Source organism: Pseudochaenichthys georgianus, unplaced genomic scaffold (assembly GCF_902827115.2).
Source record: "Pseudochaenichthys georgianus unplaced genomic scaffold, fPseGeo1.2 scaffold_445_arrow_ctg1, whole genome shotgun sequence".
Classification (NCBI taxonomy): domain Eukaryota; kingdom Metazoa; phylum Chordata; class Actinopteri; order Perciformes; family Channichthyidae; genus Pseudochaenichthys; species Pseudochaenichthys georgianus.
In genome coordinates this window covers 102,181-114,891 of record NW_027263010.1, presented here as the reverse complement: position 1 = coordinate 114,891, position 12,711 = coordinate 102,181, and the positions used below count along the sequence as shown (strand labels likewise).

The following is a 12,711-nucleotide window of genomic DNA, read 5'->3' as shown; positions in this document are numbered from 1 at the left end:
AGTATTACAGTACAACATGCAGTATTATCAGCAGAAGTATTACAGTACAACATGCAGTATTATCAGCAGTAGTATTACAGTACAACATGCAGTATTATCAGCAGAAGTATTACAGTACAACATGCAGTATTATCAGCAGTAGTATTACAGTACAACATGCAGTATTATCAGCAGTAGTATTACAGTACAACATGCAGTATTATCAGCAATAGTATTACAGTACAACATGCAGTATTATCAGCAGTAGTATTACAGTACAACATGCAGTATTATCAGCAGTAGTATTACAGTACAACATGCAGTCTTATCAGCAGTAGTATTACAGTACAACATGCAGTATTATCAGCAGTAGTATTACAGTACAACATGCAGTATTATCAGCAGTAGTATTACAGTACAACATGCAGTATTATCAGCAGTAGTATTACAGTACAACATGCAGTATTATCAGCAGTAGTATTACAGTACAACATGCAGTATTATCAGCAGTAGTATTACAATACAACATGCAGTATTATCAGCAGTAGTATTACAGTACAACATGCAGTATTATCAGCAGAAGTATTACAGTACAACATGCAGTATTATCAGCAGTAGTATTACAGTACAACATGCAGTATTATCAGCAGTAGTATTACAGTACAACATGCAGTATTATCAGCAGTAGTATTAAAGTACAACATGCAGTATTATCAGCAGTAGTATTACAGTACAACATGCAGTATTATCAGCAGTAGTATTACAGTACAACATGCAGTATTATCAGCAGTAGTATTACAGTAAAGCATGCAGTATTGTCAGCAGTAGTATTACAGTACAACATGCAGTATTATCAGCAGTAGTATTACAGTACAACATGCAGTATTATCAGCAGTAGTATTACAGTACAACATGCAGTATTATCAGCAATAGTATTACAGTACAACATGCAGTATTATCAGCAGTAGTATTACAGTACAACATGCAGTATTATCAGCAATAGTATTACAGTACAACATGCAGTATTATCAGCAGTAGTATTACAGTACAACATGCAGTATTATCAGCAATAGTATTACAGTACAACATGCAGTATTATCAGCAGTAGTACTACAGTACAGAATGCAGTATGTGATGCAGTAGTATTACAGTACAACATGCAGTATTATCAGCAGTAGTATTACAGTACAACATGCAGTATTATCAGCAGTAATATTACAGTACAACATGCAGTATTATCAGCAGTAGTACTACAGTACAGAATGCAGTATGTGATGCAGTAGTATTACAGTACAACATGCAGTATTATCAGCAGTAGTACTACAGTACAGAATGCAGTATGTGATGCAGTAGTATTACAGTACAACATGCAGTATTATCAGCAGTAGTATTACAGTACAACATGCAGTATTATCAGCAGTAGTATTACAGTACAACATGCAGTATTATCAGCAATAGTATTACAGTACAACATGCAGTATTATCAGCAGTAGTACTACAGTACAGAATGCAGTATGTGATGCAGTAGTATTACAGTACAACATGCAGTATTGTCAGCAGTAGTATTACAGTACAATATGCAGTATGATCAGCAGTAGTATTACAGTACAACATGCAGTATTGTCAGCAGTAGTATTACAGTACAACATGCAGTATGATCAGCAGTAGTATTACAGTACAACATGCAGTATTATCAGCAGTAGTATTACAGTACAACATGCAGTATTATCAGCAATAGTATTACAGTACAACATGCAGTATTATCAGCAGTAGTATTACAGTACAACATGCAGTATTATCAGCAGTAGTACTACAGTACAGAATGCAGTATGTGATGCAGTAGTATTACAGTACAACATGCAGTATTATCAGCAGTAGTACTACAGTACAGAATGCGGTATGTGATGCAGTAGTATTACAGTACAACATGCAGTATTATCAGCAGTAGTACTACAGTACAGAATGCAGTATGTGATGCAGTGTTGTACCCTCTGACTCCCTGATGGAGGCCTGATGTTGGCCCCTCCCTCCTCACACTCATCCTGACCGCCGTTCTCTCCTGAACTCTGAAACACACAAGTTATCTTTATTCATCACCTGCGCTGTCGTCCAATCATAACCTCAGAACCACTTGTCCGCACACAACTACCAAGTCATTCCTGATGGAAAGAGATAAAGATCCGGACCCGAGTCATGAATACATAAAGCTTTATCGTAGGTTACAGTCCAGCAGAGGCAGACCAATGATAAACAGTGGCTCTTTCTCATTTCATCAAATCCCCTCCTCGACTCCTCGACTCCTCGACTCCTCAACTCCTCGACTCCTCGACTCCTCGACTCCTCGGTCCTCTGGTAGTGACCCGGAAATGAATTTTAGCACGCCATGTTGAAGGACATCTCATTTCTCTGAATGCACTTCGAGGACCGAGGATCGAGCATCGAGGAGCCTCTCTGGAGGAGCTCTAACCGAGGAGAGAGGAGAGAGGAGAGGAGAGGAGAGAGGAGGCTCTCTGGAGGAGCTCTAACCGAGGAGAGAGGAGAGAGGAGAGAGGAGACTCTCTGGAGGAGCTCTGACCGAGGAGACACTGATGGCTCCTCCTCGGCTCCTTCGTGGATGCATTTCCGGCAACAGAGATGTTTCAAAGAGTCGTGACGCACGGCCGGACTGATCTCAGCCAATCACAGCTCTGCATCCCCTGGATATTACTGTAGTACCTGCTCTCATGGTGACGCCATGTTTCCAGAGAGACCAGCTGAGAGGTCCGTGCAGAAAGCAGAGCAGCTGAGAGGTCCGTGCAGAAAGCAGACCAGAGAGTATCTATCACTCAGTGGAACAGCCGACTCTCTTTCTCTAGTTTAGAGATATCTACAAACAAAGAGTCCAGATGTTTCCAACACCATTTAGTGCTTCACCAAATAAAATACACAATGGCCTGATGATGCTTTAGGAGCTGCAGGTGTGTGTGTGTGTGTGTGGTACAGTGTGTAGGTGTGTGTGTGTGGTACAGTGTGTAGGTGTGTGTGTGGTACAGTGTGTAGGTGTGTGTGGTACAGTGTGTAGGTGTGTGTGTGGTACAGTGTGTAGGTGTGTGTGTGGTACAGTGTGTAGGTGTGTGTGTGGTACAGTGTGTAGGTGTGTGTGTGGTACAGTGTGTAGGTGTGTGTGTGGTACAGTGTGCACGTGTGTGTGGTACAGTGTGTAGGTGTGTGTGTGGTACAGTGTGTAGGTGTGTGTGTGGTACAGTGTGTAGGTGTGTGTGTGTGTGGTACAGTGTGCAGGTGTGTGTGTGTGGTACAGTGTGTAGGTGTGTGTGTGGTACAGTGTGCAGGTGTGTGTGTGGTACAGTGTGTAGGTGTGTGTGTGTGTGTGTGGTACAGTGTGTAGGTGTGTGTGTGTGTGTGTGGTACAGTGTGTAGGTGTGTGTGTGGTACAGTGTGTAGGTGTGTGTGTGGTACAGTGTGTAGGTGTGTGTGTGGTACAGTGTGTACGTGTGTGTGGTACAGTGTGTAGGTGTGTGTTGTACAGTGTGTAGGTGTGTGTGTGGTACAGTGTGTAGGTGTGTGTGTGGCACAGTGTGTAGGTGTGTGTGTGGTACAGTGTGTAGGTGTGTGTGTGGTACAGTGTGTAGGTGTGTGTGTGGTACAGTGTGTAGGTGTGTGTGGTACAGTGTGTAGGTGTGTGTGTGGTACAGTGTGTACGTGTGTGTGGTACAGTGTGTACGTGTGTGTGTGTTACAGTGTGTAGGTGTGTGTGTGGTACAGTGTGTAGATACAGCGGACAGACAGGTCTCAATTGGTTTGGTGTCCTCTGCTTAACTTGTAATACTTGTAAATAAAACTTTTGGCCCGTAATTTATTTTCCTCATTGTAGCGACCAGAGAGGGGGGGGGGGATATCCAGTCTCTGATAGTGTACGTTATTATGTTTGATTCTGAAATGGTATATATTTATATAAATATATATATATGTGTGTGTGTGTGTGTGTGTGTGTGTGTGTGTGTGTGTGTGTCCTCATCTGTAGCCTGTTATCGTCTCATGACACCGCCCTGTGAATGAATCAAAGTAGATATAGAAGTGGTCTTGAACACATGTGTCCTCAGACAGAGGCTGAGCCTCCTGTCATCACTAATGGACGTCTCTTTAAGATGACCGCTCAGAGGAGAGGAGTTCTCCTTTCTCTCACCGCCTGCTGCTTCCCCTCCTCTCTCCTCGACTCCCCTCCTCTCTCCTCGGCTCCCCTCCTCGACTCCTCAGCTCCCCTCCTCTCTCCTCGGCTCCCCTCCTCTCTCCTCGGTTCCCCTCCTCTCTCCTCGGCTCCCCTCCTCCCTCCTCGGTTCCCCTCCTCTCTCCTCGGCTCCCCTCCTCGACATCTCCTGTGGGCGGGACAAAGTCTCGAGGAGGGGAGTTAGAGAAATGAGAAAGGGCCAGTGTGATGAGGAGGTGTGTTACAGTCCAGCAGAGGCAGCTCAGTGTGAGGAGGAGGTGTGTTACAGTCCAGCAGAGGCAGCTCAGTGTGAGGGAGGAGGTGTGTTACAGTCCAGCAGAGGCAGCACAGTGTGACGAGGAGGTGTGTTACAGTCCAGCAGAGGCAGCTCAGTGTGAGGAGGAGGTGTGTTACAGTCCAGCAGAGGCAGCTCAGTGTGAGGAGGAGGTGTGTTACAGTCCAGCAGAGGCAGCTCAGTGTGAGGAGGAGGTGTGTTACAGTCCAGCAGAGGCAGCACAGTGTGACGAGGAGGTGTGTTACAGTCCAGCAGAGGCAGCTCAGTGTGAGGAGGAGGTGTGTTACAGTCCAGCAGAGGCAGCTCAGTGTGAGGAGGAGGTGTGTTACAGTCCAGCAGAGGCAGCTCAGTGTGAGGAGGAGGTGTGTTACAGTCCAGCAGAGGCAGCTCAGTGTGAGGAGGAGGTGTGTTACAGTCCAGCAAAGGCAGCTCAGTGTGAGGAGGAGGTGTGTTACAGTCCAGCAGAGGCAGCTCAGTGTGAGGAGGAGGTGTGTTACAGTCCAGCAGAGGCAGCTCAGTGTGAGGAGGAGGTGTGTTACAGTCCAGCAGAGGTAGCTCAGTGTGAGGAGGAGGTGTGTTACAGTCCAGCAGAGGCAGCTCAGTGTGAGGAGGAGGTGTGTTACAGTCCAGCAGAGGCAGCTCAGTGTGAGGAGGAGGTGTGTTACAGTCCAGCAGAGGCAGCACAGTGTGACGAGGAGGTGTGTTACAGTCCAGCAGCGGCAGCTCAGTGTGAGGAGGAGGTGTGTTACAGTCCAGCAGAGGCAGCTCAGTGTGAGGAGGAGGTGTGTTACAGTCCAGCAGAGGCAGCTCAGTGTGAGGAGGAGGTGTGTTACAGTCCAGCAGAGGCAGCTCAGTGTGAGGAGGAGGTGTGTTACAGTCCAGCAGAGGCAGCACAGTGTGACGAGGAGGTGTGTTACAGTCCAGCAGCGGCAGCTCAGTGTGAGGAGGAGGTGTGTTACAGTCCAGCAGAGGCAGCTCAGTGTGAGGAGGAGGTGTGTTACAGTCCATCAGAGGCAGCACAGTGTGACGAGGAGGTGTGTTACAGTCCAGCAGAGGCAGCTCAGTGTGAGGAGGAGGTGTGTTACAGTCCAACAGAGGCAGCTCAGTGTGAGGGAGGAGGTGTGTTACAGTCCAGCAGAGGCAGCTTAGTGATACACAGTGTGAGTGAGGACGTAAGTTGTGTAATCACGTCTTTAAGTCATAGATACTTACACTTTGCGACTCTTTTGTCGGCAAACCAGCAGAGCGGTGACCCCCACCATAATGACGACAAGGAACATGCCGGCACTGACACCCTCGATCACGCCGCTCAGAGGCTCTGAGGGAGGATACACAACGTTTTTATTCGTGGACATCTGAAACGGTTTGGTTTAAATGAAGACGTTAATGTCTGACGGGCAGCGGACCGGCCTCGGTGACGATGGGCAGTGACAGGTAGGTGTCGCTGTACAGAGGAGAGGCTCTCTGCTGGTCATCAAACAGCTGAGTGAACGCTCGGATGCTGAGCCTGCAGACACAGAGAAAAGGTATGCAAAGCTACTGTAGTTATGAAATGAACATCTGAAGTCCCAGGCTTCTCCAACAATGCAACACAAATAAATATAGACAACAAACTATAAAATAGTGCAAGAGAATGTTGACAGACTAATGTGCAAGTAATGCAGGAAAATTAAAATAACCCTCTACCCAAGTAAAATAGAACAAGATCAGCTTAAACTAGATGTAAAATGATATACCATACAGTAAAAGAATACTCTGCTCATTGTAATAATAGATATGTGAGATATAGAATGCTATGGATTTCTGAAGGCAGAGACCTCAGGGTTTTTAACATCCTTTGGACGCTTGATTATCAGGGCTGGGAGGGTTACTTTAAAAATGTAATCCGTTAAATATACTAGTTACATGTAAGATGATGTAATCAGTAGTAATCAGTAGTAATGTAATCTGAGCCAGTCTTTTGTTAAAAAGGCCAAATATTGTCACCTACTCCTGACCTCCTAATCCTGACCTCCTAATCCTGACCTCCTAATCCCACCAGCCTCTAAAGAGACAGAGAGATGGGTAACCTGTGCGACAGACTACACAACGTCCAGAAAGAGGATCTAAGATTTGTTTGACTATTCTAAAGGTGGTTTTCTTTGTTAATGTGTGAAAAGTTTATTATTTTATTTTGATTAAACCCAAGTCGTACATTATGAACACATCAGCGGGAGCCAAGCAAGTGATCACGACTAAGAAAGACAGTGTAAGGCGTCTTGTGGCCTGTTCATTCAACACATGAGATGGGTACCTGTATGCAGTTCTGGGTTTCAGGGGCCCGTCACAGAACTGCCCGGTGCTGCTTTCCGCTGGTTGGACGTCTCTGCGCTGACAGGGCCCGCCCAGAGGAGTCGCCCCCGAGCCCAGAGCCAGCTGGAAGCTGTGCTGACTGCTGTCACTGCAGCTGCTGGGGAAGAAGCCCGTCTGGAAGTTCTTTATGGAGCTGTTTAATTTATAATCCCGGTAGGAAGGAAGAGGATGCTGCTGCTGAGGCTGCTCGTCTTCATCACCTGCAGAGACACCAGACACAGGGTGATGAAGAGCTGCTCGTCTTCATCACCTGCAGAGAGATCAGACACAGGGTGAAGAAGAGCTGCTCGTCTTCATCACCTGCAGAGACACCAGAGCTGCTCCTCTTCATCACGTGCAGAGGTCACTATACAGGGACCAGACCTTCTTTAGGTCACTATACAGGGACCAGACCTTCTTTAGGTCAGCATACAGGGACCAGACCTTCTTTAGGTCACTTTACAGGGACCAGACCTTCTTTAGGTCAGCATACAGGGACCAGACCTTCTTTAGGTCAGCATACAGGGACCAGACCTTCTTTAGGTCACTTTACAGGGACCAGACCTTCTTTAGGTCACTTTACAGGGACCAGACCTTCTTTAGGTCAGCATACAGGGACCAGACCTTCTTTAGGTCAGCATACAGGGACCAGACCTTCTTTAGGTCACTTTACAGGGACCAGACCTTCTTTAGGACAGCATACAGGGACCAGACCTTCTTTAGGTCACTATACAGGGACCAAACCTTCTTTAGGTCACTATACAGGGACCAGACCTTCTTTAGGTCAGCATACAGGGACCAGACCTTCTTTAGGTCACTTTATAGGGACCAGACCTTCTTTAGGTCACTATACAGGGACCAGACCTTCTTTATGTCACTATACAGGGACCAGACCTTCTTTAGGTCAGCATACAGGGACCAGACCTTCTTTAGGTCAGCATACAGGGACCAGACCTTCTTTAGGTCACTATACAGGGACCAGACCTTCTTTAGGTCAGCATACAGGGACCAGACCTTCTTTAGGTCAGCATACAGGGACCAGACCTTCTTTAGGTCAGCATACAGGGACCAGACCTTCTCTAGGTCAGCATATAGGGACCAGACCTTCTTTAGGTCACTTTACAGGGACCAGACCTTCTTTAGGTCACTATACAGGGACCAGACTTTCTTTAGGTCAGCATACAGGGACCAGACCTTCTTTAGGTCACTTTACAGGGACCAGACCTTCTTTAGGTCAGCATACAGGGACCAGACCTTCTTTAGGTCACTATACAGGGACCAGGCCTTCTTTAGGTCAGCATACAGGGACCAGACCTTCTTTAGGTCACTTTACAGGGACCAGACCTTCTTTAGGTCACTTTACAGGGACCAGACTTTCTTTAGGTCAGCATACAGGGACCAGACCTTCTTTAGGTCACTATACAGGGACCAGACCTTCTTTAGGTCAGCATACAGGGACCAGACCTTCTTTAGGTCACTTTACAGGGACCAGACCTTCTTTAGGTCACTATACAGGGACCAGACCTTCTTTAGGTCAGCATACAGGGACCAGACCTTCTTTAGGTCAGCATACAGGGACCAGACCTTCTTTAGGTCACTATACAGGGACCAGACCTTCTTTAGGTCACTTTACAGGGACCAGACCTTCTTTAGGTCAGCATACAGGGACCAGACCTTCTTTAGGTCAGCATACAGGGACCAGACCTTCTTTAGGTCACTTTACAGGGACCAGACAATCTTAAGGTCAGCATACAGGTACCAGACCTTCTTTAGGTCAGCATACAGGGACCAAACCTTCTTAAGGTCAGCATACAGGGACCAGACATTCTTTAGGTCAGCATACAGGGACCAGACCTTCTTTAGGTCAGCATACAGGGACCAGACCTTCTTTAGGTCACTATACAGGGACCAGACCTTCTTTAGGTCACTATACAGGGACCAGACCTTCTTTAGGTCAGCATACAGGGACCAGACCTTCTTTAGGTCACTATACAGGGACCAGACCTTCTTTAGGTCAGCATACAGGGACCAGACCTTCTTTAGGTCACTTTACAGGGACCAGACCTTCTCTAGGTCACTATACAGGGACCAGACCTTCTCTAGGTCAGCATACAGGGACCAGACCTTCTTTAGGTCACTATACAGGGACCAGACCTTCTTTAGGTCAGCATACAGGGACCAGACCTTCTCTAGGTCAGCATACAGGGACCAGACCTTCTTTAGGTCAGCATACAGGGACCAGACCTTCTTTAGGTCACTATACAGGGACCAGACCTTCTTTAGGTCAGCATACAGGGACCAGACCTTCTTTAGGTCACTATACAGGGACCAGACCTTCTTTAGGTCAGCATACAGGGACCAGACCTTCTTTAGGTCACTATACAGGGACCAGACCTTCTCTAGGTCAGCATACAGGGACCAGACCTTCTTTAGGTCAGCATACAGGGACCAGACCTTCTTTAGGTCAGCATACAGGGACCAGACCTTCTTTAGGTCACTATACAGGGACCAGACCTTCTTTAGGTCAGCATACAGGGACCAGACCTTCTTTAGGTCACTATACAGGGACCAGACCTTCTTTAGGTCAGCATACAGGGACCAGACCTTCTTTAGGTCAGCATACAGGGACCAGACCTTCTTTAGGTCACTTTACAGGGACCAGACCTTCTCTAGGTCACTATACAGGGACCATACCTTCTTTAGGTCAGCATACAGGGACCAGACCTTCTTTAGGTCACTTTACAGGGACCAGACCTTCTTTAGGTCACTATACAGGGACCAGACCTTCTTTAGGTCAGCATACAGGGACCAGACCTTCTTTAGGTCACTATACAGGGACCAGACCTTCTGTAGGTCAGCATACAGGGACCAGACCTTCTTTAGGTCACTTTACAGGGACCAGACCTTCTTTAGGTCAGCATACAGGGACCAGACCTTCTTTAGGTCACTTTACAGGGACCAGTCCTTCTTTAGGTCACTATACAGGGACCAGACCTTCTTTAGGTCACTTTACAGGGACCAGACCTTCTTTAGGTCACTATACAGGGACCAGACAATCTTAAGGTCAGCATACAGGGACCAGACCTTCTTTAGGTCAGCATACAGGGACCAGGTGCTACCGAGGTGTCCCTGAGCAAGGCACCGTTCCCTACACAGCTCCCCGGGCGCCGTTCAAAATGGCAGCACACCGCTCCTAACACTAGGATGGGTCAAATGCAGAGAAACAATTTCCCCACGAGGGATTAATAAAAGTCTATCTTAATCTTAATCTTAGGTCAGCATACAGGGAGGCTACTTTTTAAATAGTTTTTCAAAAACTATTTTTAAAAATGGTTATATTTGTGACCTTCTTTTACAACTTATTGTCTTATGTAGTTTATGTTCATACCACTAGACACCAAAGCAACTCCTTGTATAATAATATTAATAGATTATATTTATATAGCGCTTTTCTCAAACTCAAAGACGCTTTACAGTGTGAGGGAGGGTAGACAAACAAGGACAGGCAAAAATAGACAAAAACAACAAAACAAAACAAACAAATAAAATAAACAGAAAAGGCAGACAAGAGGAAGTTGATTGAGAGGGGGGGGCTTATGGATAGAGAGTTGAAGAGGTGGGTTTTGAGGCGGGACTGGAGCAGGGTGAGGGACTCAGACTCACGGAGGTCTTGGGGGAGGGAGTTCCAGAGCTTTGGGGCTGCCACAGAGAAGGCTCTATCCCCGAAGCTCCGGAGTTTGGCCTTGGGGGTGGAAAGCAAACCGGCTGAGGTGGATCTGAGAGTCCGGAGAGGATGGTAGAGGATGAGGAGGTCAGTGAGGTAGGGGGGGTAGATGGTGGAGGGCTTTGTAAGGGAGGAGCAGGAGTTTGTTGTGGATGCGGTGAGAAACGGGAAGCCAGTGGAGTTCTTTGAGGACCGGGGTGATGTGATGCCATGATTTGGCGTCGGTGAGGAGTCTGGCGGCTGCATTCTGGACACTCTGGAGTCTATTGAGGGGTGTAGTGCTGATGCCGTAGTAGAGGAGGGAGTTGCAATAGTCAAGGCGGGAGGAGATGAAGGCGAGAATGAGTCGCTCAGCTGCAGGGCGGGTGAGAGAGGTGGAAAAATGAGATTTTTACAACATGATGGATGTGGGGCTCGAGGGAGAGGGTGGGGTCAAATATCACGCCACGGTTGCGTGCCTGGGTGGAGGGGGGAACAGGGGTGCCATCAATGGTGACTGTCAGGTTGGGGGTTTTGCTGAGGGTGGATTTCGATCCGATGAGGAGGAGTTCAGTTTTATTGCTGTTGAGTTTGAGCAAGTTGTGTTGCATCCAGGATTTTATTGCAGTCACACAGGATTCGATGTGGGGAGGGGGGGGTTGTTGGGGGATTTGGTGCTGAGGTAAATCTGGGTGTCGTCGGCATAGCAGTGAAAGTCCAGGTTATATTGGCGGAGAATCTGACCAAGGGGGAGGATGTAGATGGTGAAGAGGAGGGGGCCGAGTACTGAGCCTTGGGGAACACCTTGGGTGACTGAGGCTGTGGCAGAGGAGTGGTTGTTGAGGGAGATGAAGTGGGATCTGTCTGAGAGGTAGGACTGGAGCCACTGAGTGCAGTACCTTCGATACCGATGTCTTGGAGTCGGGTGAGCAGGATGGAGTGGCTCACGGTATCGAAGGCTGCACTCAGGTCGAGGAGGGTGAGGATGTTGAGGATGTTGAGGGAACCGGTGTCAGCAGAGGTGAGGAGGTCATTGAGGACTTTGATGAGGGCCGTTTCTGTGCTGTGGTGGGGACGAAAACCAGACTGAAGGGGTTCAAAAAGCTGGTTGGTTTGGAGATGGCGGTGGAGTTGTTTGGAGATGATGCGTTCTATTGTTTTTGAGTGAAAGGGGAGGTTGGAGATGGGACGGTAGTTACTGAGGGAGGAGGGATCCAGACCGGGTTTCTTGAGGATGGGAGTCACAGCAGCAGTTTTGAAGGCAGAGAGAACGGTTCCTTGGGACGGGGAGGAGTTGAAAAGGTTGACAAGGTAGGGGCAGAGGATGGGGAGCAGGACTTCAGGAGAGGGGTGGGTAGAGGGTCAAGGGAGCAGGTTGTGGGTTTGGAGGAGCTGATCAGTTTGAGGATTTCAGGGGGGGTAACCAGAGTGAACTGGGAGAGGCGGCCGTGAGGAGGAGGGCTCGGGAGGTCCAGGGAGATGGGGGGAGAAATTGTGGCGGTGGATGCTGGGGGAGATGTATGTGTGTCAGATGCAGCGGATAGGGAGAGATTAATGGCAGTGATTTTGTCAGAGAAAAACTGGAGGAATGAACTGCATAAAGTGGAAGTGGAGGAAGGGAGGGTGTCAGCACGGGGTTTGAGGGATGATTTCATGGTTAGGCGTTGAAGTTGGCGGCCGGTTTGCTTCAGTTTACGGAGTGCAAGGGTGAACCAGGGTGAGGAGGTTTAAAAAGTGAATTTTTTCCTTTTGAGGGGGGCCAGGCTGTTGAGGGAGGCGAGTAGGGTGGAGTTAAGGTGGTTGAGTTGTTCATCGGGTGAGCTGAGGTTCGAGTCCAGGGGGAGAGTAGAGGACAGCAGGTCGGAGAGGTGCTGGGGATCAACAGAGCATACATTACGGAAGGTGATGTTCCTGGATTGGGTGGGCGGACGGGGGAGGCGATGGTGAAATGTATGAGTTTGTGGTCAGAGAGGGGAAAGGGGCAGGGGTGGAGGTCGAGTACTGGGAGGTTGGTGGAGCAGACAAGGTGACGGATGTGTCCTTTATCATGGGTGGGGAAGGTGACATGTTGGGTAATTGAGAAATTGTCCAGAAGAGAGGAGAATTCAGAAGCGAGGTTTGCAGGTGGGGGAGTCCATGTGGATGTTGAGGTCGCCGAGCAGTAACAGACGTGAGGAGAGGGATGAAGCAATGATGAGG

At 48.0% G+C, this 12,711-nt stretch overlaps 1 protein-coding gene across 1 annotated transcript in view; it reads right to left on the bottom strand.

Moving 5' to 3' along the window:
- Positions 1-12,711, bottom strand: part of LOC117442591 (mucin-2-like) — an 81,188-nt gene that overhangs the window by 16,222 nt on the left and 52,255 nt on the right. Inside the window, exons 16-19 of the mRNA XM_034078562.2 lie at positions 6,772-7,030; positions 5,885-5,985; positions 5,691-5,796; positions 1,968-2,045 (exon numbers count right to left, since the gene is read on the bottom strand). Coding sequence (XP_033934453.2) covers positions 1,968-2,045; positions 5,691-5,796; positions 5,885-5,985; positions 6,772-7,030 — 544 coding nt within the window. The remainder of the gene's footprint in view (positions 1-1,967; positions 2,046-5,690; positions 5,797-5,884; positions 5,986-6,771; positions 7,031-12,711) is intronic.